Here is a 27,495-nt window from a genome sequence, read left to right as displayed (position 1 = left end):
AATTTTCAAAATTTTGGTTCCAATCGATTGGAAATCTTTACACCAATTATGTCCAATATTAACATTTGCTGATTTTCAATAACAAACTATTGAAAAATTGGGAAAAGTGAACCCATGTTTATTCCAGCCAATCACGATCGAGCACATTTTGGATGCTCCCGTCGAATATAAAAGCTACTGCTTCTTCGCATCTTCCCTCATTTGTCTTTGTCGTCTCGAGGTGAACGCATCGAACGAGAGCTGCCCACTTTCTTCGTTTGCATTTTCGTCATTCTTCTTCGACGGCCGTGTCGGCTCGGTGGCGGTGGTTTTCGGCAAGGGTGCTGTTGCACATTCACCTTCTAACCGTCTAACGCGGCAGACCAAGGAAGTGTTTGAACATCAGATTGATCGACGGTGGTGACAGAGGCAGCAGTAAAATCCGGAATCGCACCCACGGCAGCAAGCGGCGGGCCAATTTTCGACGGCTTCCAGCAAACAGCACGGAGAAATCCACCACGCATTGCGTGGCATGATGAATTGATTTCAATTTCTTCCTAAAACCGTCAATAATTTAAACGGTTCTTTTCAGGACCATCGAAAATGCTTCCTAGAGAGTTAATGGGATAAATTTCCTCCATCGACCGAGAAAGTGTAGTGAAAACCAATAGTGAAAGATTGAATTCTTGGTGGTGGTTCAGCAACAGTGAAGGCGATCACTAATCTCATCCACGGCAGCAAGCGGCGGGCCAATTTTCGACGGCGTTCAGCATTTAACACGGGGAAATCTAACACGCATTGCGTGGCATGATAAATTCATGTCAATTTTGTGTCTGAAATCGTCCAATATTCAAACGGTTCTTTTCAGGACCATAGAAAATTATTCCTCAAGAGTTGTGAATCAGATAATTATTTCATTCCATCGCTCGGTAAAAGTGTGGTGCAACCGAAAAGTGAAAAATTTTATGCTTGGTGGCCCCGCAACAATAATGATGCCGGCCACCAATGATTCCACCAGGAATTTAGCAACGCATTATCCTGTCCAGACCATTTTGCGTGAAACATTGTTTAATTTAATCATTTTTTGAATTAAAATAATCCAAATCTTCCAATATTTTGGTTACTTAATTCGTTATATGAAAATTTTCTCATTTCTCGGTTGATTAACCGTTCCAAGCGTCTGGTGCATGCGGGGCGGGACATGCAAACGAAATAAACTGGAAAGCCAGTCGAATGGGAGGAGCTTCATCTGCCAATCTAGGGACATAAAAGCTGTTCCCCCTGATTTCTTTCGTCATTTTCGTTGGATCAGTCAGGCAGGGTGGATGTCACCTCCACAGCTGAGCAGTGGCACATCAACCCAGCCGCAACTCTCGGCTATCGTGCGGATAGCACCAGGAATCTCATCCATGGCAGAAAGCGGCGTACCGCGTACCAGTTTTCGGTGGCATCCTGTATTTAGCAAAGAGAAAACCAACACGCATTGCGTGACATGATGTTTTCATGCCATTTCGTTCCTAAAATCGTCAAATAATCAAACGGTCCTTTTCAGGACCACCGAAAATAATTTCTCAAGAGTTGTAAATCAGATAATTTCATTCCATCAATCGAGAAAAGTGTGGTTCAATCGAAAAATGAAAAATTGAATTCCGGCCACAAATCGTTCCACCCAGAATTTAGCATCGCATTGTCCTATCAGAAACATTTTTCGTGAAACATTGGGGAGCATCCAGAAATTACGTCACATTTAAAGGGAGGGGGTCAGTAAAGTGTGACGACCCATACAAAAATTTCAGAGGTCCCATACAAAACGTGTGACATAGTGATGAGGAGGGGTTGAAAATGACAAACTTTTGTGTGCCGTAATTTAAGGACGATCCCTTGTTTAATTCTAGCATTTTTGGAATTAAAATGATCTAAATCTTTTTATATTTTGGTTACTTTATTTGAAATGAAAATTTCTCTTATTTCTTGGTTGAAAATCGTTTGAAGCGTCCGGCGCATGCGGGGCGGGTCATGCAATAAACTGGAAAGCCAGCCGAATGGGAGGAGCTTCATCTGCTAATCTAGGGGCATAAAAGGTGTTCCCTCTGATTTCTTTCGTCATTTTCATTGGATCAGTCAGGGAGGGTGGAGGTGGATATCACCTCCACGGCTGCGCAGCAGCACGTCAACTGCGACGAGTGGTAGCACCAGGAATCTCATCCACTGATCACGGCTGCGGTGGGCCCGGCAATGGAAGTTACCTCCGGAGCTGGGTAGCTACGCACCAACCCAGCGACGACTCTCGACTATCTATCTGATAGAACCAGGAATCTCATGCACGGCAGCAGGCGGCGGCAGTGTTCGATGGCTTCCCGCATTCAGTGCGGATAATTTTCAATTGTCTTTCTAAAATCAACCGTTATTTGAAGGGACCTTTTCAGGACCAGAGAAAATTATTCTTTAAGAGTTATGAATCGAATAATTTTCGGATATATTCCATCGATCGGTGAAAGTGTAGTACATTCGAAAAGCGAATGGTTGAATGGTTGAATGCTTTGTCGCTCAGCAACAGCAAAATCGATCACTAATCTTTCTACACGAAATTTAGCAACGCATCATCTTATTCGAACAATTGTACCTGGAATATCGTTTCATTTTAATATTTATCGAATTAAAATGATCTTAACTATACAATACCTCTATTAGTTTATCCGTTCGATTAGAAATTGTCTCAAAGAACGGTTGATTAGTCGTTTGAAGCGTCTGACACAATGTGGGCGGGTCATGCAAACGGAATTAACTGGAACGCTCGCCGAATGGGAGGAGCTCCATCTGCTAATCTAGGGGCATAACCGCTATTTCCTCTGTTATCTTTCGTCATTTTCCTTGGATCAGTCAAGGAGAAGGGAGATGCCACCTCCCAGCTAGGCAGCTGCACACAAACTCAGCGATGACTCTCGGCTATCGTGGTGGCAGCACCAGGAATCTCATCCACGACAGCAAACGGCCGCATTCATACATGCAATAATTGTCTTGCCAAAATCTTCCGTTTTATAAACGGTCTTTTTCAGGATCAGCGAAAATGAATCCTCAAGAGTTATGATTCGGATAATCAAAAGCGACAGACTGAAAGCTTGGTAGTTCAGCAATAGTGAAGTCGTCCACTAATATGTTCTTCCTGGATGAAAACAACATTATTGTGGAAAAAGAGTTTCACGTTAAACTTTAGTTGAAAAGATCTATCTAACGCCGTTCAATTATCTAATAATTTTATCCGCTCGATGAAAATTCTCTCGTAGAACAGTAGTTTGACAATTTCTCTTCAAAACGAAATAACTCTTGAACTAGTCAACATCTTTCCAAGTAACCGAACCAGCTGAATAACAGCTTCTTGAGCTAAAGTTAGCTTAAGAGTGATTTGTTTTACTCTTATACAGCAAAAATGTTTGTTGGGTTATAAATGCGTTCAGCGAAAGCGATCACACAACAACTTTACTCAACACATCAGCCCACCATTTGTATTATCATAACAACAAACATTGTATTATGGAATTATAAAAGTCGGAATCTCGTTCCAGCCTTTGTCCTACGTCAACATTGCGGTTATGTCTCAGACATTACCCACTCCTAGTTTTTTTTTCAATAGGTACAAATATTTTCTAATTCTAAAACTCATTTTCGTACGAAATTTGTCGCTTTCAGTTAAACGAAAAAAAATGGAACATCATGTTAACCCTTTATAAGGCCGAGAGAACCAGGCACGGAATCCACTCGCTCTACATTGGAATATAAAGTACATGTGGTGTAATGTACAAAAACGTTTTTGTTTTCAAAAACATTCGATGGTCGATTTTATATGAAAAAAATTGGTCTAAATTTCAACTTTTTGTCAACAAAGTTTGAAATGTTGTTATTTTGTGATGCGTTTATCAATCACGCTGATTTTTTGACAGGTTGTTGCCCTAATATTCATGAGTTACTTGTGTGGATTTGAACTCGATTGGTCAATTATTTTGGACGATATGGCAATTTTAGTACATACCCATTTATTGTAGAACATTTTTTCAAAAGGCCGAGTTTCTAAAAGTAATGAAGCAATCAAGTTGAAATTTTGTCCACAAGTAAAAGTAACATAGGCCTTTCATTCCCCATCATTCGATTTTCATTTCGCTCACCACAGCAGAAGTTCGAGCTTATAAACCTTTATGCACTCAAAAATGGCGGTTTTTGGAGAGACATTTTGTTCTAAAAAAGCCCATTCATATTTGTTATGGCTCAAAAAAATTATGAGTGCTCACAAAGGCCTAATGTGTCCATCAGTTAAAACTTAAAACAGAAGTTGTAAAAATTTTCCAAACGAACAGAAAAATATATGTGTATAAGGTGGCAATATTGTTGCCACTGCCTCATAAAGGGTTAACTGACACCCATCAAAAACTTCACGCATTAAACCCGATACATTTTGTGATTGTACATCAATTAAACTCAAGTGTCGTTAATTCGGTACCATTACAGTGTGCCCAATTTTAGATTTTTACTCACAGTCAATTAACTATTTTGGCATTCTGAATCGTCAGTTTATATTTGCATCGTCACATTTCACCACCCACGGTACATTCAGAGTTCAGGAAGGGCGCCTGACCAATGATGATAGGCAAACAGACAATCTTCTTCCCATACGTCGAGACGGCTTGCATTCTCCACATTCTTCCACAGTTTTCTATCGAAAATCGTTAAATTTCCTCGTATTCTGTTGGATGGAAGCAACTCAGCTGGTACCATCTTCACTCTACGTAGGATCAACCGTCACGAAAGATCTGTTACAAATACTCTAGACTGGATGACTTGACCATCAGCACGCACTGCGCATGACCACCAACTGTTTCGAATTTATTACAAGCTAATATATAAAAGCCAGTCCCGGCGATGAGCAACACAGTCAACATCAGTCACAGTGAAAACAAGCAGGAAAATTCAAGTTCAAGTTCAAAGCCGAAGTGTGAACTCAATCGATTATCACTTCAGGTGCAATTTGTGATTTAGAAAAGGAGCAAAATGCCCATCGTGCCACTATCGTACCGTGACTTCTGGGACGACTGTTTGTGGGTCGGTCCAATGCGAACCTCCCGGCTATGGGATCAAAATTTCGGAAGTGGTATTTCCAGGGATGACCTTTTCCGAAACATGTCCTGCTGTCATCCTCGAGAGTTTCCACGATTGAGTTTCGGAAGACCATGGTTGTGCGATCTGAGCCAGCAGTTCAGTCGGACCACTCTCGGAGATAAGGAAAAGTTTCAGACAAATTTGGACGTGCAGCAATTTAGCCCAAATGAGATTACAGTTACAACCGTGGATAACACTATTGTGGTCGAAGGAAAGCATGAAGAAAAGCAGGATGAACACGGATTCGTTTCTAGGCATTTTGTGAGGCGTTATGTACTACCAGGTGTGTTGAAAAAAAAAAGAAAGTCATCAAAGAATCAAATTAATTTTAAATAACTTTCTTCGCAGATGAGCATGACCCCAAAGATGTGTATTCCAGTCTTTCTTCGGATGGGGTGTTAACTGTAACTGCACCAAAGAAAGCACTTCCGGCTTCAACTGCAGCAAACGAAAGAATCGTTCCCATAACGAAAACCGAATAAAATTCCAATGACATGCCTTTTTAGATGGAGATAGGATGTGAAATTATGTGATAATTTGTATGGTGAGATGATCAGCTATGTTATTTATTAAAAGTTTTAATGCAAACCGCACGACAATCTGATTGTTTTATGTAACAATGTGAACAACTATGCTTTATAATATCATATCTTTAATTTACTCTGTTACACATCATTGGTGATGCCTTGGGCCAGTTGAATCTTTCTAGAGTTAAGGTTAAGGCTTTCATATCTACATAGGAAACAATGCATCAGACACATTATTAACAACTAGCTGACCCTACGTGGCTAGCCACGTTTTCTCAATTCCGAAAATTGTCCTAATGGCTTAAAGTGTTTCATGCGTTTCAGTTTATCTTCAACCTTATTAAGAAACGATATTTATTCCTCTGAACTGATCTAGAATATCCTACTACCTACTTTGTCTTTTTGGGAGGTTCGCCCAAATTCAAACAGAAAACTTTTAAATACGCTATTATTCGCGGTAAATATTCGAACATGTTATTGGTTTGATTCTTACGAAGAATGTGCGGGACTGTTCATGAATCTTCGATTTCATCTTCTGATTCTCACAGGAATATTCCTACAATTTATTAGTATTCGGAACAGATAGCTTCCAAATATTCCATTATTTCTCAAATATGTTTGGTAATTGTATTATTATTCATCTAAGAATATTTTAGAATATTCCCAAATCATGCGTATTTTCATCTTCTTTTGCCAGAAAAGTTCTAGAAACTTCATTAAATTCGAAAAAAAAGTTCAAGAACATTCAGTTTATATGCCTTTTTATTCCTTGAAAATATATCCTAAAATATTTTGTTTTCTTTGTTTTTAGAAAGTTTTGAAATTTCTTCTAATTGTGAAAAGAAATCATGTTCAATGCATTCTTCCGAAGAATGTTCAGAAACTTGTTTTTCTTCTTCTCGGTAAGCTCCAGAAGGTTTTGTTATCCAAGCAGAGAACTTTAGAATATTCTATTTTGCTTCGAAACTTCTCGAACATTTGTAAAAAAAAATCTCGAGCACTCATGGAAAGTTCTGGAAAAGTTTAAAAACCTCATTTTCCTTCCTATTTTTATTTGCTTTTTCTTCTCCTTATTCTTTTTTCTGTAGTTCATACAATGCTATTCCCACCATTCCACCAGACGTGAAATATTTCAGTGAAACTTTGCTAGCGTGGCGGAAGGACAGATATTCAACTCCGGGTTTTATTTCATGTAGCCCTATTTTGATGCACCTGTTTTCGATCTTCGTAACATAAATTGAGAAAAAAAATATCCATCAAGGAGATTCTTGAAACTTCTAGGATGCTTCTCCTCAGAAGCCAGTGTATCAAGAAATATGTGAAACATTTCACGCAGCATTGCTCATCAGAAGCGCCAGAATTTATACTATCATGTATCTACTTTTCGACTGTAGACAACTGTTGTATATTTGTTGTCCATTGAATGGAATAATGTTCTAGAAATGAAAAACGCCTGAAAGTATACTTCCAAGTACAGACCTCGAAAATTTAAGAAGTTTAATTCTTCAGAACATTCCAAAACGTTATTCTTTTTTTTTGAAACTTTCAGTAACTTCCAGATAGTTCTCGGAAGTTTTAAGTATTTCGATGCTCCAAAACATGCCAGAATGTTCTTCTTCTTATTATTATATCTGAAGAGTCCAATCACTTTCAGAAAGTTCTCGAAATTTTTAGAAGTTTGATATAGCTATGGTGAAACGTTTCAATGAAACATTTCAAAGCGTGACGGACAGACAGACAGACAACGCTGGGATTTTATATATATGATGATGTTGGAATGCTTGTATATAATCTCTCTTCTACGATAAAAATGTTCTTCAAGCGGCATATGAAAGATTACATGTAGTCACCTTTGTGCATTGCAAATGTTCTGGCGATAATGTCCATAAAGTTTGCAAAGCACACAAATTGACCGGTTTTTGTGAAAATTGTGCCACGGCTCGTTGAAGAGTGCGCATGAGAATACGTAACCTTGTCGCAGTCCCCGACGAAATTTGAATCAACTGGATAGTTCACCCGAAACCTTTATGCAGTTTTGCACACCGTCCATCGTTGTTTGGATCCCTGGAAAGGCGTTCTCGTCCACGATTTTTCATAGCTCTGAGCGAACGATATCTGATATTCACTTCATTTCTGGAGCATTTGCCTACGGTGAGATCTAGTCCATCGTCGATCGACCGTAGTTGAAGCCGGCTTGATTACTTCCCACAAACTCATTCATTTTCAAAATGGTGATCGCGCATGCAAGTTTACATACTAACTTAAAATGCTTAAATCTATAAAATTTGATTTAGTAAAACGAAATATTTTGCATTAGTCGTTAATTTAGATGTTAATTGACCAATTTACCCTTTCAATGCTTAAAAAAACATTTCCTTGCTTAATGGCTTGCAATAAAAAAGCCCAAAATCGCATATTTTGCCCTATAAATAGAGGCATAGCTCAAAATTGTGGAGTGCTGGAGCGAATCTGAGCCCGGATTCTGATTCAGCGGCCCAAAATCTGTCAGAGACACATAAGTTTGGCTGAGATGCCGGCTGTTCGTGTCCGCTATGAAGTTGATCATCAATATTAACTTCTTTTCTCGATCAGCCTAGATAGCTGTGTAGTGTCGGTAGCGGTTGTCACAATTGGCTAAGAATAACACTACGGACTGCCTGTTCCGGTAGTAAGGGTCCATTAAACAGGTGACCCTTAATTCATGGTGTGATGCGGCTATATGCCTACCGTGCCTAGGAATGAATGGTTAGGGGGGTCTAATAAAATACTAACCGCTTAACGGAGCCTGTGGAGTACTAGGGCGCCCTCCACAGTATTCTGCCCTTACTGCGCTAACCGGAGCAATGTTGCAGTTGACCTTGTGTTTCTCCGAGATAATCTGCTATCCTTCTTAAGCCTCAACTGCGAGGCTCAATAAGGGTGGGATTATTAGTATGTGGTTTATTAGCTTTAACTGTAACCTATATGACTCTTCGCATTATGCGTTCTTCACAGTGTCATCTGTGTATCTTCGTCTCTGGCGTTCTCCAATCGATACCGAATTGGTTTTTATCGCTGCTCTTTTTTCTTGTGTTGTGATTGTAAGAGTTTGATCGTGCTTAGTTTGGGTAGTGGCCATGGTTACGACAGCTCAGATCAATCTTCAGCATAAAAGAACAGCTTTGGTCCAAGAACCTTACTTTCGTAGGGGGGATTTCTATGTAGATGTAATGCTTTAATTGACACCTATATGGTTCCGCATTTTGCGTTTGACCCGATGATGGCTACTTTCAAGTAAAATTGAAATGGCAATCTCGCGTGTCATGCCTTGAGCCCCAAAATGTTTTGATAAAACTGCTTGTTGCAGCCCTGCTATTCCCAAATCTTGATGGGATTATACTGTCAAGTTTATTCCGTAAGTGGATAATGCATCGTATGAAGATCAGACCTTTCAATTTTACCTCTTTCTTATGAATTGATTAGAACGCTATGACGAGCATCACACACGTGATGTTTTTGTAGCAACATGCCTCTCCATGGGAACCAACATGCTTACCAAAATGAAAAGTCCACTGTGATTTATTTACACAATGTTGTTTACGATATCGGAAAAGCATTCATTCAAAAATTGTTGTTGTTTTCTCGGATTTCCAGGATACTTTAGAACACGTTCCTTTCGATTTCATATTGGAAGCCGCATGGATTGTCCTATTTATCTCTAATGATTTCCAATTGGATTTACCAAATGCTCAAAAACCAACATCTCTTCTCGGCATTACGTCAAGCAGCGATTAGGAAATTGAGTGTTTGTGGATGCCCCCATGCGGGAGTCTTGCCATCGCTTTTGAAGAATCACGTAGCAGAAACGCAATTGAGATAACTCAATTGAGATAACTTCATTTGATATGTAACTACCCAGTTTTTACGCAACTGCGTTTCCGAGTACTCGGTAAACACTTGATTAAGTGAAACCAGTGCTGAAAAATTCATTTCGTCATATCTAAATTCAATCACCTACAGCTCATTTTGGAAGCTGAACCTGGGAATGTGGTATATGAAAAACTTGTGCGGCTAGACCAGTTCTGCTAGAAAGTCACGGAAAAACCACTATTTTTAGAATATGTTAGGTAAATGTCACGGACTACCTTCGAAAAATGCCAATGATATTCACGGTGAATATCATTTGGCATTTTTCAAAGGTAGTCCGTGACATTTACCTTGAATATTCGAAAAATAGCGGTTTTTCCGTGATTTCTAGCAGAACTGGTCTAGCCGCACAAGTTTTTCATATACCATATTCCCAGGTTCAGCTTCTAAAATGAGCTGTAGGTGGTTGAATTTAGATATGACGAAATGAAATTTTCAGCACTGAGTGAAACTGACCTTAGAAACCTGAATCTTCAGGATGTTCTGTTGTTCTGAACCCGTTGTGGCAAGTAGCTATAGGCTTACTTTACGCTTTATGCGTTTTTTACAGTGCCCTTTTCAGGGCGCTGTTTGAACCCGTTGTGGTATGCTTATGCGATTATGTCGACCCTATTCCAAGGAAGTGGCATCCCTATCCCACCAATGCAATGTTTTCGTAGCCAGCATAACAGCGGCTCAAGCGTAGGGCTCAAGCTGACAACCTATCTTTTAACACAGCAGCATAATTTTAATGCGGGGTAAGAAAACAAGAAGACCATAACAGTCCCCTGCCCTATTCCCTTACCTTCCTTTTTCCTATCCCATCCATTATTCCTCCCTTCCCTCTCCCTCAGGTAAATGATGAATAGGCTCGTATTCATGGCGATGACACAAATTCCCCAAATGGAGGAGAACGTGCCTCTGGAGCCGACCTACTGATACCTGATACCTGATACCTGAAGTTTGCTCTTGAGACAAAAAATGTTGTGCTGTGTTGTGTATGATTGTGCCTTTCGTTCATTCTAGAAAATACACTCAAACTTCCATTAACGAGTCATGGATACTTAAATGAATTCCATTTTTTACTTAAAAAGAGTTCATGCTTTTCCATTGCAGCTTACGTTAAAATATATATACATGTATTATCGTATTATTATCGAAATAAGCCAATAGGTCGTTATGCCGAAAATATTGCAAGGTTGAAGATGTCACCAGGCCGATACATATGGTTTGGTGTTTCAAACAAATTAGTTTTTGATTTGTTCAAAAACTGCAACGACAACATATTGCGGCCAGATTTCCTCAGTCGATAACATTCCCTGCGCATTATACCCTAACTACACACAAATAACACTTGCTTACAAAATAAAACGAAAGTCGTGAACTTCTCTCAACCAAAATGTTCGATACAGTTTAACGTACTGCTTTCGAGAGCGTACCAAAGCAGTTTTAAAGTTTTAGCTGGAATTCGAGTTTTACAGTTATTAAAAATATGGAACTTACTAGAATTCAAGTATTCAAGAAAAGTGAATACAACAAATTCGATCATTTGAACACTTTTTGATCGCCAAATTGATGGAAGTTAAGATATTGGTGAGAATGTGGAATAATATCCTTTAATTTTAGCTTAAAATTCAAAAAAAAATGAAGATTTATATGGTATTCAATGAGAAAAAAACATTTTAAAATTTCATTCTCAACGTATATTTAAAATGTAATGTGTTCGCTAGTTATAGTAAAAACGCTAGTTATAGCCACGTTTGCTAGGGAAAGATTGTATAAAGTATAAATAGTATAAAGGAGAGTTCCAGAGATTTCTAGAAGGTTCAGCTATTTCTGTAAAATTCTCGAAAACATTCCAGAATCTCTCTCCAAAATGCTTCTCTCTTGAACGTTTACTAATCTCCAGAAAGTTGTCGAAATTTAATAAATTTTGATGTTCCAGAACATTTTAGAAGGTGAGTTTTATATTTTTTCATGAACGCTCGCCAACTCCTCAAACATTCTCGGCATTAAAAAATATGTTCCAGGAAATTTCAAAAGATTCGTTTTCTTATTTTTTCTGCTGTTTTTACGATAATTGTGAGTATGTATGTACTAGGATGTGTGCAAAATTTGAACTAAATCCATCAATAAACAAAAAGTTGTTCATACACCAATCGGACACATCTCATATAGAACCGGATGGTGGCTACTTTGGACATTTTGAACTATAACAAAACTGCATTTAAAATTCCAGGGTTATTAAGAAAATTACTTTGTACCGTTACTGTAGCATACCATATCAAACATGATTTCAATAAAAATACTAGCTGACCCGACGTGGCTAGCCACTTTTTCACAATCCCGAGAATTATGACGATGACTTAAAAATGTTTGTATGCATTTTTTGCATATCTACAACTTTATTCAGAAACCATATTTATTCCTCTGAAGTGTTCTAGAATTTCCTACTACTTAATCTCTTTGCCATGTAAGGCTCCAAAAACTTCTCCGAATTCTATACAGACAGTTTTTGAATATGCTATTATTTGTGAAAAATACTCGAACATATATGTTATTCGTTTGATTCCTACGAAGAAGTTTGAGAATGTTCATGAATCTTCAATTTTATCTCCATTTTAAAAATGCATTTCGAATCCTTTAACCCTTTCAGGACGGTTGGGTCATTTGCACCTCGCTGACGCGTTCTACAGCGGCGAGGTTGGTGAAAAAAGTCTTCCCGAAGGGGTTAAAGAATGATCTAGAATGTTACAGAAACTTATTTTTTTTCTTGGTGAAGTTTTTTTTGTATTCCATTATGTTTGGAAAACTCTTGAACATTTGTATAAATAGTATTTTCATCCCTCCGGGGCATACACAATGTTCTAGAATATTGTTCTTCTCTTCTGATTCTTCTTCTTTGCCCAGGAAAATTAGAAAAATGTCTTCTTATTTGAAACAGAAACCTGACGTTCTTGTAGAAAAGGAGTTTCTTTGAATTCAATTCTTCAACTTCGATTTGACTTCAATCTCGAACAGTGAGATCATATGATGTTGGCCCCACCGAATTATACGTGAAATATTTCAGTCAAACTTTGCTAAGCGTGACGGGAGGGCAGATAGACAACACCTGGATTCATATGCCGTTTTTGTTCTCCTTAATTTAGATTTAGAAGTTTCCTCAGAAGCCATTGTAAATATGCGAAACATTTCACTCAGCAATGGACTCATCAGAAGCGCCAGAAGGTATACTACCATGTATTCAGAAATGAAAAACGCCAGAAAGTATACTTCCAAGTACACACCTTTAACTGTTACAGGGTTCTAATCCCTGAAATGCTAGGAAACTTCTAGAATCTTCTCAGGAACAGCAAATCTTTCATTTCATTTCAGCCACCGTGAATGAATGTTCGGAGCGCATACAGCCGAGCAGTAAACTCGCGGGTATTTAGCCAAATTATGCTGAGGGTGCGAGAACTTCCAGAGACTTCCGGAAAGTCCTCGAAAATTAAAGTAGTTAAATATTTCAGAACATTCCAGAACGTTTTTCTTTTTTTTCTGAAACTTTCAGCAATTTCCACAAAATTCTGAGAAGCATGCTTCGTTCCAATGCCAAAAATAAGAAGATGTTTCATAATATTGCATCTTCTTTCTGGAGCGTCCAGAAACTTCTAGAAGGTCTGGAATATATAAGAAATTCAATACTCTGGAACATTCCAGAACCTTCTTTTCTTCTGGAGCTTTCAGTAACTTCCAGAAAGTTCTTGGAATTTTCAGAATATTGATGTTCCAAATCATTCCAAAAAGTTTTTCTTCTTATTATTTCGGAAGTGCTTCAACTATGGTGAAACATTTCAAAGCGTTACGGACAGACAGACATATAACGCTGCGATTTTATATGTATGATGCATATGTGAAATATTTCACAGCATTGGGCATCTCATTGAGAAGCGCCAGAAGGTATAATTCCAAGCATCCACCTTTTTGACTGTAAATAACTATTGTAGGGTTCTGATCCATATAATGGAAAGACAATTTTAGAAACTTCTAAGGCATGCAATGCAACGATGCACCTATGTAACGATGCACAAATGAAACGATGCATCTATGCAACGATGTACCAATGCAATTATGCACCAATGCAATGACGCAATAATCCAACACAGGTACAATGCTACAGAGCGATGAATATTGTAGCTTTCATTCTGTGAAACATTTCGATGAAACATTTCAAAGCGTGACGGAAGGACAGACAACTCTGGGATTTTATATTTATGATACGTTTTTAGATGGTTTTGTGCTACCTTTGGTATTATGAGCAGCGTGATATTGTAATATAGACAGCCTGAAAAAAGAGACCATCAATCCTTTATTTATCTGAAACGGTCGTTTATAGTGTATAACGATACAAATATTTGATTGTATATGCTACGTTGATACATCTTGGATGAATTGATCAACCCTTTGAAATTTATGAACTGTATAATCAAAGCTTACAGAGCAAATCTTCTGATACGATATGTATGTATTTTTGGTGTACTCGATGTTTTTTCGCCTCCTGAAAAGCAATAAAGGTTTTGTTTCAAAAACAATTCCAGCTAAATGAAGAGGTAAATATTGCGTCATAATAGTCCCAAAGACATCAAACAGATTTGAACCATATTTTGAATTAAAAAAAAAACATATTCAAAAGTGTCCAAAGTAGCCCCGCATTTCAAAAGTAGCCCCGCACGACGGTATTCAAAGCAACTTGATGTTCCAGAATATTCTAGAGGATTTTTCTGAATGCTCCAAAAGTAAAACAATAATCTGAGATATTCTGGAATATCACACTTTCTCAAATATGGAAAACTTTCTGTAAGCTACTAAAATAAGAAGAACCTTATGGAATGTTCTGTTACACATTTTGTTTTCTAATTTCGAGAACTTTCTGGAAGTTGTTAATCGTTCAAGAAAGAATGAAGGACCTTTTGGGATGTTCTGGAACATCAAATTACATAGAATTTCGAGAACTTTCTGAAGATTACTTAATGGTTAACAAAGAAGAATAATAATCTACGGGTATGTTTTAGATCATCAAAACTCTTAAGATTATAAGACATTTCGAGATGTTACTGGACGTCCCAAAACAAGACTAAGAACCTTTTGCATTTTTGTTTATATTTAACCTTCCAGGACGCGCGCCATGAAACAACCGAAACTGCACCGCGCTCGCGCTGTATACGAAAAGCGAGTTTTTGGCAGTGTTGTACTTTTTACAACAGCGCGCGCGCTGAAGGGTTAACAAAAAAGTGTCAGCAAGTTTGTGAACGTTCCTGAAAAAAAAGAAACGTTTTGAAACAAAATTCATAAATTTTTTGAGATATTTCTGGAAGCTACTGAACGTTCCAAAAAAAACAGACAGAAAAATCCTCTAGAATATTCTGGAACATCAAGCTGTTTTGAATACCTGGAACTTTCAAAAAGCTGAAACGTTAAAAACAGCAGAAAGAATAAGAAAACGATTTTTTGGAATTTCCTGGAACATATTTTTTAATGCCGAGAATGTTTGAGGAGTTGGCGAGCGTTCATGAAAAAATATAAAATTAACCTTCTAAAAAGTTCTGGAACATCAAAATTTATTAAATTTCGAGAACTTTCTGGAGATTAGTAAACGTTCAAGAGAGAAGCATTTTGGAGAGAGATTCTGGAATGTTTTCGAGAATTTTACAGAAATAGCTGAACATTCTAGAAATCTCTGGAACTCTCTTTTATACTATTTATACTTTATATAATCTTTCCCTAGCAAACGTGGCTAGCCACGTCGGGTCAGTTAGTCATCATATGTATAAAATCCCAGCATTGTCTGTCTGTCTGTCCGTAACGCTTTGAAATGTTTCGTTGAAATGTTTCACCGTAGTTGTATTAAACTTCTAAAAACTACGAGAACTTTCTGGATGTTTTTTGACTTTCTTGAAATAAAAAGAAAAACCTTCTGGAATGTTCGGGGACATTCTAAAAATTTCAAGAACTATCTGGAAGTTGCTGAAAGTTCCAGAAAAAAGAAAAAGAACGTTATAGAATATTCTGGAGTTTTAAACTTCTTAAAGTTTCGAGAATCTCCTTGAAGTTTTTGGACGCTTCAGAAGGAGGGGAAGAACCTTCTGCAGCATTATGGAACATTTTCTTCTTTTTCTTGGCGTAACATCTCAACTAGGAAAAAGCCTGCTCCTCAGTTTGAAGCTTCTGTCTATGAGCCCTTCCATAGTTGTTAATTGAGAACTTCCTCTTCTAAGGACCACTTTTAAGTTGTTAAACTTTTTAGAAAAGAACAATCTAGAAACTTTAGAAAATTTAAAGCAAAAAAAGCCTTCTCGAATGTTCTGGAACACAATCTATAAAATTACCAGAAACTTCCTGGAAGTTACTGAATGTTCCAACAGTAAAACAATCATCTGAGATATTATGGATTATCATACTTACTCAAATACGGAAAACGTTCTGCAAGCAGAGAAAGAAGAGGAACCTTCTGGAATGCTCTGTAAACTTTTTTTTTTAATTTCGAGAACTTTCTGGAAGATAATGATCGTCCAAGAAAGAATAAAATACCATTTGGGATGTTTGGAAAATTGCATAAAATTTCGAGAACTTTCTGGAGATTACTGAATGTTTAAAAAGAAGAATAACAATCTACGCGCATACTTTAGATAATCAAATACATAAGATCCTAAGAACTTTCGAGTTGAGATATTTCTGGAAGCTATAGAACTTTAAAAAAGAAACAGAAAAATCTTCTAGAATATTCTGGAACATCAAACTGCTTCAAATACATGGAACTTTCTAGAAGCTGCTGAAACGTTTGATGTTTAAAGACACGGATACCGTCTTCAGCCAGAGGCTGTACAGACTGAACGAAACTTAACTTTAGACAACGGACACGACATGCATTACGAGCACCAGTGGATACGAGGAAGAAACATTTCTTGCGAAAAGTTTCGTCACTCGGAGCGGGAATTGAACCCTCACCCCATCGCATGGTACTTTTACACGCTTGTTGACGCTAACCGCACGGCGACGAGGCTCCACATGTTCCAAACCTTTTTAGAAGGTCCATTTTATATTTTTTCATGAACGCTCCCAAACTTCCCGAACATTCTCGGTATTAAAAAATATGTTCCAGAAATTCCAGAGGGTTCGTTTTCTAAGAGCGCTTCTAAGAGCAGCAGAATTAACAAGAAAACGAACCCTCTGGAACAAAGTTTGGAAGCATTGTAAAATCTACAGAGCTTTCCAGTGTTCAAGATTGAAGTCGAAGAATTGAAAAGGAAGAAACTCCTTTTCTACAAGTTTCTATAAGAAGAAATTTCTTAAACTTCCCTGAGCAAAGAGGAAGAAGCAGAAGAGAAAAACAATATTCTAGAACATTGCGTATGCCCCGGAGGGATGAAAATACTATATTTACAAATGTTCTACAGTTTTCCAAGCATAATGAAAGTTTTCTGTTTAGAATACAAAAAAAAAAAGCTTCACCAAGAAGAAAAATAAGTTTGCGGAACATCGTAGAACATTCTTTGAAGGAATAAATATGCTATTTTTTTCATTATTGGAAGAAATTTCCCGGAACTAAAACAAGGTAAGAACATAATCTAGGACATATTTCGAAGGAATGCAGAGGCGTATTTCAGAACTTTCCATAATAAATGTAATGTTCGTAAACATTTCATTTCGAATTGAAAGAAATATCTGAAACTTTCCTGGGCAAAGAAGTTGGAAAAGAGGAGCGAGAAGAACACAAAGATACGCATGATTTTGGAAAATGCCACAATAGGTCAACTTATTGGATGCAGTGGCTTAATTTCCCCGACACGGGAGGAAAAAAATGATTTTGGAATATTCTAGAACATTCTCAGATAAATGAAAAAAATACTATTAACCAAAATTATTCGAGAATTTTCGATAAATAATGGAATATTAAGAAGCTTTCTGTTTTGAATACGAAAAAATAGAAACTCTCCTGTGAGAATCAGGAGATGAAATCGAAGATTCATGAACATTCTCGAACATTCTTCGTAGGAATCAAAACAATAACATACATGTTCGAGTATTTTCCACAAATAATAGCATATTTAAAAACTTTCTGTTTAGAATCCGGAGAAGTTTTTGGAGCCTTACATGGCAAGGAGAGTAGTAGCGTCACTGGCGTAGCCACGGGTGGTTTTTAGGGTTAAACCCCCACCCCCAGAGCTGAAATTTGTGGAACAAATTTTCTGTATAAAACGTCTTCTGACAAAAAAAATCGCTGTTTTCACGGAAGACATACAATTCCTCATTGCTGTTTACGAAATGTGTCAAATGAAAAATGTATCATTGATCGTTGAAAACTCCTCCCAGAGACAATCTCTGGCTACGCCACTGAGTAGCGTAGTATGATACATATTCTAGAACACTTCAGATAAATAAATATGGTTTCTGAATAAAGTTGAAGATAAGCAAAAAACGCATAATGCATTTTTAAGCCATCGTCATAACTCTCCAGATTGTGAAAACTTGGCTAGCCACGTCGGGTCAGCTAGTTTTTAAATAATATTCGATACACTCCTTAAGGATTTGTAAAACAGTTCAATTTTTTTTTTTAGTTTTTAGGGCCGTGCATATATGCTTGTTTGTTGCAATAATTTTTTTTAATAAATTGTACATACATATTTGAAGCAACTTATTGTTCTGGACTGTTATTGTTGTTTCATTTAGGAATCTACTAGAAATAAAAAAAAAACATATCGGATGCTGCTGATCTTGAGGCTTTATAAATGTAGAGTAGGATCCAGCAAGCTTGGCTTTTGCATTAAAAATAAAAACACGAAATCCATTGTTTTATTGAGACGCAAGTTTTCTGAAACGTTGTAATAACACAGTTCTGATCGTTTCGGATACGTAATTTCTGGTTTCCATTGTAGTTAACCATTTCCAATGACTTTTTTTTTCACAAGTCTGGAACGATTCACCAACTGTTGAGTTTCATCTAGATGTTATCATTCATCGGAACCTGACAACAGATGGTTCTGTATAAAAGTATGCAACGTAGACTCCAAACCTAAAAAAATGAATAAACAATGAATTATTGCCTTTTCATGTAAACTAAAAAAGGAAATTCAGTGACAAATTTTGAAAACGACGTATAATCAATGGTGTAGCATTGATTATACGTCGTTTTCAAAATTTGTTACTGAATTGTTGTTTCTTTGCGCCAGCAGTGACTGCTACTCAATTCTTAATGTTTACAAAATTTGACACTTCATAGCACAAAAATCAATTCATTCTAAAACTGTTCGAAGAAACTTCGCTAAATGAAACTACTACATCTTCAGAATCGAATCCAATGAACAAAGTCATTCGAGCGCTGAGTACTGCATACAGTAGCTCACGAGTGTTCAGTCAACAACTCCAATGAACGCAAACATGTTTATTCGAGCTATTCCCTCATCCCTGTTTATCAGTTGTTGTTCGTCTTGAGACACCTTCTGGTTATGCCAAGAAGGTTCAGACGCACTCACGCTCGAAACTATAAAAGCCGGAGCACTCACGGGCCGGCACCAGTTCAAACACAAACACGCTCGAGTGAATTGCTAGAAATACCAAAAAAGTAACGAGACAATAAAAGTGCGTAATTTCATCATCCAGAAAATTGTTAAATCTATCAAGTGAAATCAGACAGTGAAAAATGGCTCTGAGTAATTCGTTTTTCCGCAATTGGGTGAACACTTCGCTTCGTGCATCTCGGATGCTGGACCACCACTTCGGCCCAACTAACGATCTGCTGAACTCCATGCGTATGGCGGCGGCTGCCCAAACAGCACTGCTAGACGAGATGACCAACTCGTTTGCCAGGCCTTGGTATACCAGACCGTCGGACTCGGAATCCCTGGTGAAGATTGCCAACAACAAGTTCCAAATCAATTTGGATGTACAGAACTTTTCACCAGAAGAAATATCCGTCAAAGCGACCGATGACAGCATCATAGTCGAGGGCAAACACGAAGAGCGCCAGGACGAGCATGGCTTCATCACCCGCCACTTTGTTCGCCGCTTCATGCTTCCAGCTGGGTACGACCGGGACGGAATTGTATCGTCGCTTTCGTCGGATGGTGTGCTGACCATCAGTGCTCCTATCAAGGAAGATTTACAGAAGGAGCACGTCAAGGCAATACCGATAGCTCAGACCGGCGAAGCTCAGAAAAAGATTGAGGAGAAATCCGAAAAACCGGAGGAGAAATCAGCTGAGAAGCCCGCTGAAAAGTGAAATGGAAACACCTGAACATTTAAAAATGATTTGCCATCTTTACCTCAAAGAAACTTTTAATAAGGCTGCATTTAGTTTAGAGTAGATTACTTTAGTAGACTGTAAATATATAGTATTAGATACCAAACAAATAAAGTTCTTCTTATTTGTTCAGAAAGAAAGCCAAAAAATAGAAGGCATTGCTTCAGTATGAATTGATAATCAGGCTTCTGAAGTGTCTTCGTGTAATTTTAATTTTAGGAAACTAAGATGCCCTTGTTCTATAGAAGCAGATTTCTACTTTCATCAAGACTGAAGAATCTTGTTGGTGTAATGTTGTTTCAGTAAATAAGCGCATCACTAATGCTCTAAGACTGAGAATAAAAACACGACCTCTAATGAGTGGGGAATTTTTTAATCAATAAAAATAATCATGAATCAAGAAACTTCAGAACAATAGATATTTAAGATTTTCATTGCTTTTCATCAGAAAGAAATTCAAGAGCTCTTGCTATTGTTTCAGAATTGGGAACATCAAATTGTTCAATTTCTGGAACATTCAGGAATGCGCCGCTCCAACTACAAACATTTCTGCAAGAAGATCAGTAAACTGAGATTCTAAACTTTCCTGAAAGAAGAAAAAGTAAAAAATGAAAAGAAAACTCTGGAACATTCTGGGAAATTTCTCGGACGGATAAATTTGCTTTCTTTTTTGAATTGGAGGACATTTTGGGAGGAATGAAAATGCGGTTTTCAAAAAAGTTACAGAACTTTCCACAGTCAATTATATATTCGAGAGTATTATGTTAATATTCCAAAATGTCTAGATATTTCCTGGGAGAACAAAAAGAAGTTTCTGAAGAAAAGGATGAAGAATTTGAAGGAGTGCCTGTTACAATTTTCTTTGAGCTCCCGTTTTTTTCACGATTCCGACAGTGATTCGGCTGATTCTCCGCCACCGGATGATGCCTAGTTCGAGTTTGTGAGCAGAAGTTAACGTCGTACAGTAGTGATGGTTTCTGAAAAGTGCGTTGTGAAATTATTTTTCGAATGTAGGATATGGGAAAAGAAAATATGTGGGCTCGCTAACGGTTCGGCGTGAACAGACGCTTTTAGTGTCATGCTCCTCGTTTCCGTGGATTCGTTGATAATGTGCCTGGCATTAAGCCACCATCCGATTAACAATTCTTGCTCGAAGAACTACTCACTGTGCCATCACCAGCGTTTCATTAGTGTGGATCTTACGTGACCTTTGTTTTTTCGTCTATTTTTTTAAATGAAGTCGTTTTAGCCATTTTACTAGATGATTCATTCCATAATACTGAATTAAACTAGTCTAGCAAGTGTTGTACTTTTTAAACGTTGCGTATTATGTGCTAAAAAGGTGGTAGCATTTGCTGTTGAAATCTCCACTCAATCGCAACCGAACGATGTAATGGTGATTGGATGCTCGCCACCGTGAATATGACATATAAGTCGATATTTCGGAGAAAATATTTATGTGCTGTGACGAAAGGACGAGCTGAAAAATCTCCAGGATCTGAGGGAACCATCTTTATCAACTCAATGACACAATTTGGTGAGCTTGTTCTATGTTTTATATGTATTTCATTATATTGTATCTGTATTATTTTGCACGCTGTCATAACTATATAACTTATACAACTCGGAGCGTTTGGTACGGTATGTCCACGCATCCTTCCTCCCCTGTAGATTCTTGAAATATTTCGATGTTTACAAATCCTTACGTGATATCGAAGCATTTCAAAGAATCATCTTTGCGGTAAACACAACGTAGTAGGCCTGGCCGCTTTGATGATTATGTCATATCTATGATAAGCCACAATCATCAATATTGACAAGAAAAATAATTGGGCGTAATCTAACCCGATTGTTTTCCAGGATGCTTTCTCGTACTGGCTACGTTTGTGTTAGATTAGATTAGATTAGAAAAGGATGAAGAATTTGAAGATTCTGGAATAATCAAAAACACTCTTTAAAAGAATAAGTTTTCTTTTAACAAAACTGTTTGAGATCTTTTCGTTAATATAATTCATAGAATATTTTTGCTCTGTTTCGAGTACGCGGACATTCCAGAAACATTTCTGGGAGAAAAAAAATGAAGAAAAAAAAGAATATTCTAGAACATCCTTGATCGTTCTTCGAAGAGGTGAAATAAAAAATGATCAATTCTAGAGATTCCCAGCAAGGAAGACAAATAAGGTCAATTCTCAGAAAAGTAAAAACTATTACTTACTAGTTGACCCGACGTGGCTATCCACGTTGGGTAGGAAAAGATTGATTTCAAAGTTCCAGTTACACTTCTCCACTGCAACAATTTTTGACATAAACGTCTGTCGATTCATTAAATACAGTCGAATCTACTAGTCGTACGGTTTTATGTAGTAGAAAGCAGAATTCCAGAGATTTCTAGAATGTTCAGCAACAGGGGATGGCCAAAATGTTTGGGATAGGCAACTTTTTTTCTCTCACAAAAAAGTTCAACATGCTGTAACTTTTCATAGAGTGTATCCAATATTTTCAAACTTTGACTGTTTGTCAACCTATTATATGAGCATCATTGGTATAAATTTGAGCTCGATTGGTTGATCTTTCGCGAAGTTATAACTGATCTGGTAAAACACTATTTTTTAGACTACTAATTTTTGAGCAGTCATATCTTAGAGACCAGTGAACCGGATTGAACGAAATTTTGAACTTTAATCCACAATATATTATTGCTTGAAAATAATTTAAAACATGGATACTTTTTAAACGTTGAAAAAAGTTATGATGGATTGACACTTTTTCGATCTTTTTCGAAAAAATGCTTTTTTTTTACATCAATGTCATAAAATTTTGTTTTTGATATCCAAAGATTTTCTACTTCTCATATCTTCATAAGATATCTATAGAAAGATATATTAGAGCCTATTTGGATTAAAGGAAGAACACATTTAGTAATTTTTGTGCAGTATAGTAAATTTGACTCATTTTCCTCTAAATGGGTGAAAATGTCAAACCATCATAACTTTTTTCAACGTTTAAAAAGTATCTATGTTCTGATGAATTTTCAAGCATTATTATATTGTTGATAATCGCTCAAAATTTCATTCAATTCGGTTCACTGGTCTCCTAGATATGACAGTTTAAAAATTGATAGCCTTAAAAATAGTGTTTTACCAGATCAGTTATAACTTCGCGAAAGATTAACCAATCGAGCTCAAAATTGTACCACTGATGCACATATAATAGGTTAATAAACAGTCAAAATTTGAGAATATTCGATGCACTCTATGAAAAGTTACACCATGTTGAACTTTTTTGTGAGAGAAAAAAAGTTGCCTATCCCAAACATTTTGGCCACCCCCTGTATTTTTGTAAAGTTATCGAAAAACATTCTAGAATATCTCTCCAGAATGCTTCTGTCTTGAACGTTTACTTATCTCCAGAAAGTTCTCGAAATTGTGGAGCCTCGTGGCCGTGTGGTTAACGTCACCAAGCGAATAACCGTACCATGCCATGGAGTTGAAGGTTCGATTCCCGCTCCGAGTGATGAAACTTTTCGCAAGAATGTTTCTTCCTCGTATCCACTGGTACTCTTCATGTGTGTCGTGTCCATTGTCTAGTGTTAGTTTCGTTCAGTCTGTACAGCCTCTGGCTGAAAACGGTTCATTTTATATTTTTTTTTCATGAACACCAACTCCCCGAACATTCTCGACATTAAAAAATATGTCCCACAAGGTTCGTATTCTTATTATTTCTGCTGCTTCTAACTTTTCAGCAGCTTCTAGAAAGTTCCAGGTATTTAAAGCAGTTTCATGTTTCAGAATACACTAAAGAATTTCTGTTTTTTGGAACGTTCAGTAGCTTCCAGAAATATCTCAAAAAAATATGTATTTAGTTGTTCCAGAATATTCATGAAGGTATTTTTTTTTTTTCTGGAACGTTCACAAACTTCCAGACAATTTCCGTAAATTTAAAAAGTTTGCAAAAGGTTCTTAATCTTGTTTTCTGGAACGTCCAGTATCTTAAGAATCTTAAGGACAAACGTCTTCACATCCCGCTTCAACAGTGCATCAGAACTTCAGACGTACAAATCTCAAGAAGCAAGCTTCAAACAATAGAGCGTTTAATTATTCTGTTCTTGCTCACTTGTAATAAGCTTAAAATAAGAAGATCAGGTGCGCTGGTTTTGTTTACGAAGAGATTTGTGCCCTCGAAATCGTGAATAGATGCCAAAGTCGGCCATCGTGTCGGCCATTTTGGGATTCTAACAAGTCTGTCCTTTGATGATCTGGTATGTTCTAGATTATTATTTTTCTTTTTTAAACATTCAGTAATCTTCAGAAAGTTCCTGAAATGTAATGTATTTGATGTTTCAGAACATCCCAAAACGTCCTTTATTTAAAAAACAAGTGTTACAGAACATTCCATAAGGTTTCTCATTTAAGTAGTTTACAGAAAGTTTTCCGTATTTGAGAAAGTTTGATATTCCAGAATATCTCAGATGATTGTTTTACTTTTGGAACATTCAGTAACTTCCAGTAGGTTTCTGGAAATTTTATAGATTTTTATATTCCAGAACATTCAAGAAGGTTTTTTTTGTTTTTTGCTTGTTTTCCAACTTCCATAAAGTTTTCTAAATTTCATTAGGATTGATGTTGAGAACATTTTAGAAGGTTCCTTTCTAAAAAGTTCAACAACTTAGAAGTGGTCATTTGAAGAGAAAGTTCTCAATTAAAAACTGTAGTAGAGCTCAGAGACAGAAGTTCATAGCTGAGAAGCAGGCATTATCCTACTTCAGATGTTACGCCAAAAAAAGAAGAAGAAGATGTTCCATAATGCTGCAGAAGGTTCTTCCCTCATTTTGAAGCGTCCAGAAACTTCAAGGAGATTCTCGATACTTTAAGAAGTTCAATACTCCAGAACATTCTTTTTTTTTTCCTGGAACCTTCAGCAACTTCCAGAAAGTTCTTGAAATCTTTAGAATATTGATGTTCCAGAACACTCCAGAAGGTTCTTTTTATTATTTCTGGAAATTCAAAAAAACATCCAGAAAGTTCTCGTAATTTTTAAAAATTTTATACAACTATGGTGAAACATTTCAAAGCGCTACGGACAAACAGACAGACAACGCTGGGCTTTTATATATATGATAGCTCTATAGACTCTACTTCATTTACAATAAATATTGTTCAGAACAATCCAGAAATTGTATTTTGCAAAAGATTTATATTCTTCTTCATCTTCTACTAAATTTTCTCAATCTTTTGTTCTGAATCTTTTAGAAAAATCTTTTCCTTGTAGTATGTTCCAAAATATTATTTTTTTTTTTGGGGAGTTAGACTTTTACGTTCCAGAGAGTTCCAACTTCCAAGTTACTCTAGAAGTTTCTTATTCTTACCTTTATAAGTATATTTTTTGAAACAATCTACAAATGCAACACGGAGAAATAAAATGATTGGAAAATAAATTTCCTCATCATATTTTTTAAGTACTAATTCCCCATTTAAAAAAAATTCTGACCTGTATGAAATTTATAAAAAATGTAACAGATTAGTGCTATTGGGTGAGTTACTCAAAGTTGTTCGATCTCGTTTGTAACCTATTGTCACTTGTCAGTAAATGGGTAAGAGCGGAATTTAGCAGCTTAAATCCACCTCACTTAACATAGCTGTTATCTATGATGAACTGACAAGGATATCTAAAAATTCAGTCCTTCGGAGAACTGGATGACTTTAATATGTTTTCCACAACTTTTTTCAGAGGGTGTTCATTAAGCAAGAACACATGAAAAACACTACATCTGGGAGAAGTTCAAAGATGAAAATGAATTCCTGAAAAAAATCCTGGGGAATTCTCAAATGCTTTTTTGGAACAAGATGTAATTTAAAACATCATTTATGCAGGCAAGTGTTTCTGAAAGGATTTCGGTTAAAATAATAGGAAGAAAACCTGGAGGTGCTCCCTTAACGAATCTTGAGAAAAAAAAAATCAACTGATGTTTGCGCAAGGACAGGGCCCATTTACCGCTTGTTAAGTAATAAGCAGAAGTATGTGACATCTTTCCATTGCAATGATCAAATAAGAACTTATGTCTTAGATGAACATCTACTGAACATCCGAAGGAAAATAGGAGGAACAAACTGTGTGCATCAGTGGAATCGAGTTCAGTTCTGTGCCTCTAGGGGACGGAGATGGTCATGTGGCTCCGTAGCTTGGAGGAAAAAAACGCCCTTCTGACGAATTGGAAATCGTGGGTTCCATTGCCACCGGAGCAAGTGGATTTCTTTTTGAAATTTAAATCTCAATTTGATCATTAAACACGTGTTTCAGTGTGTTTCAAAGCAATCAAACGTTGTATTTCCACTTGGCTTGGGTAGCCTAAGCAAAAATCGAGAAATTGTCAAAAAAGTACATTACTCATTTAAATGGCCCACACTTATATGAAAAACAAAAATATCGAAAAATTTCAAGTCTTACCTCCTAAATCAGATGTTTTGGGCTCCCAGAAGCTGCGTTCAAAATTTGAGCAAAATCAATTAAGTCTAAGGGGGTTGTTGAGCGCACGCTTGAAGTTTGTATGGAAAAACTTGGCCAAATGTATGCAGGAATTTTAAGTTTTCGAATTTTGCCGCTAGGTGGCACTGTAAGCGTTCAATAATCAAACCCTTTGGTATTATTGTAGATGACTATATGCCAAACAACTTTGTCCAAGACCGCAAAGTGATCCAACGTCTGTGAAAAATTTTTTACAGCGCCCCCTTAGGCTCAACCGATTTTGCTCAAACTTTGAACGTCGCTTCTGGGAGTCCAAAACAACTGATTTAGGAGGTAAGACTTGACATTTTTCGAAATTTTTGCTTTTCATATAAGTGTGGGCCACCCTATTATTCATACTAAGTCCCATGCAAATTTCAAACAAAACTTAATGCACCCAAATGTTGCACCGTTATTGCATTGGACGCAAAACGAAATCGAAAAAGTTTAGTTCGAAAAAATCGACTTTGTGGCCCCAGTCTGATACACAGTTTAAAGATAATTACTTTTGGAATAGTTGATACAAATACCACAATACCCAAGTAACCACGGTGCTGAAGCCTTATTGCATGCAAATATACGGTGTATTTAGAGCAATCATGAACATTTAAGGTTGATTTAAAGTGGAAGTGGCAATTATGCGACTGAAATAAGACTATACCAGTATAATCGTAATTTGAATCTATAATTGCCCATTTCCACAAATCAACCTTAAGTTTGCATGTAAAGTAATGATTGCTCTAAATACACCGTATATCCGCATGCAATAAGGCTTCAGCATCGTGGTTACTTGGGTACATCAATATAACAATAAGGCCGTTACAAGCCTTACAAGCCTTACAGCTAAGGGGCTGTTCATAAACCACGTAGACCAAATTTTGGTCATCTCAGACCCCCCTCCCCCTCCCCCCTCGTAGACTTTCGTCCATACAAAAAATTTGAAATTTGTATGGAGCGTAGACTTTGGCCAGACCAACCCCCCACCCTCCCCCCAAAAGATCTACGTGGTTTATGAATGGTCCCTAATGATAATAAGGGCTGCAATTTTTCGACAGGCCTTTATAATAGCGATATTTTACTATTTTCATTTTCTCCGTTTTGGCTTCATTGTTGTTTTCCGATCAGCAACACGGGAGCGAAATGAAATAGACACTCACACTCGCACGCAGCGTGCTG

General features: G+C 37.1%; 2 protein-coding genes across 2 annotated transcripts; both read left to right on the top strand.

The window, feature by feature from the left end:
- The first annotated feature begins 4,869 nt into the window (after nucleotides 1-4,869).
- LOC115265020 (protein lethal(2)essential for life) lies at nucleotides 4,870-5,720 on the top strand. The gene is made up of 2 exons (XM_029869221.2): nucleotides 4,870-5,410; nucleotides 5,476-5,720. The coding sequence occupies exons 1-2, from the start codon at nucleotides 5,020-5,022 to the stop codon at nucleotides 5,607-5,609; spliced, it is 525 nt and encodes a 174-aa protein (XP_029725081.1). The 5' UTR covers nucleotides 4,870-5,019; the 3' UTR covers nucleotides 5,610-5,720.
- Nucleotides 5,721-19,055: 13,335 nt separating this feature from the next.
- Nucleotides 19,056-20,237, top strand: LOC115262957 (protein lethal(2)essential for life). Its single transcript, XM_029865891.2, has one exon. The coding sequence runs from the start codon at nucleotides 19,219-19,221 to the stop codon at nucleotides 19,795-19,797; it is 579 nt and encodes a 192-aa protein (XP_029721751.2). The 5' UTR covers nucleotides 19,056-19,218; the 3' UTR covers nucleotides 19,798-20,237.
- Nucleotides 20,238-27,495: the final 7,258 nt, after the last annotated feature.

This window comes from Aedes albopictus, chromosome 2, assembly GCF_035046485.1.
Source record: "Aedes albopictus strain Foshan chromosome 2, AalbF5, whole genome shotgun sequence".
Taxonomy (NCBI): domain Eukaryota; kingdom Metazoa; phylum Arthropoda; class Insecta; order Diptera; family Culicidae; genus Aedes; species Aedes albopictus.
This window is presented reverse-complemented; position numbering and strand designations above follow the sequence as displayed.

Bases quoted from the DNA above. Each gene is read 5' to 3' on its own strand.
- LOC115265020 (XM_029869221.2), top strand. From the start codon at position 5,020: ATGCCCATCGTGCCACTATCGTACCGTGACTTCTGGGACGACTGTTTG. The intron at 5,411-5,475 runs GTGTGTTGAAAA...CTTTCTTCGCAG, and splicing joins GAGGCGTTATGTACTACCAG to ATGAGCATGACCCCAAAGAT.
- LOC115262957 (XM_029865891.2), top strand. From the start codon at position 19,219: ATGGCTCTGAGTAATTCGTTTTTCCGCAATTGGGTGAACACTTCGCTT.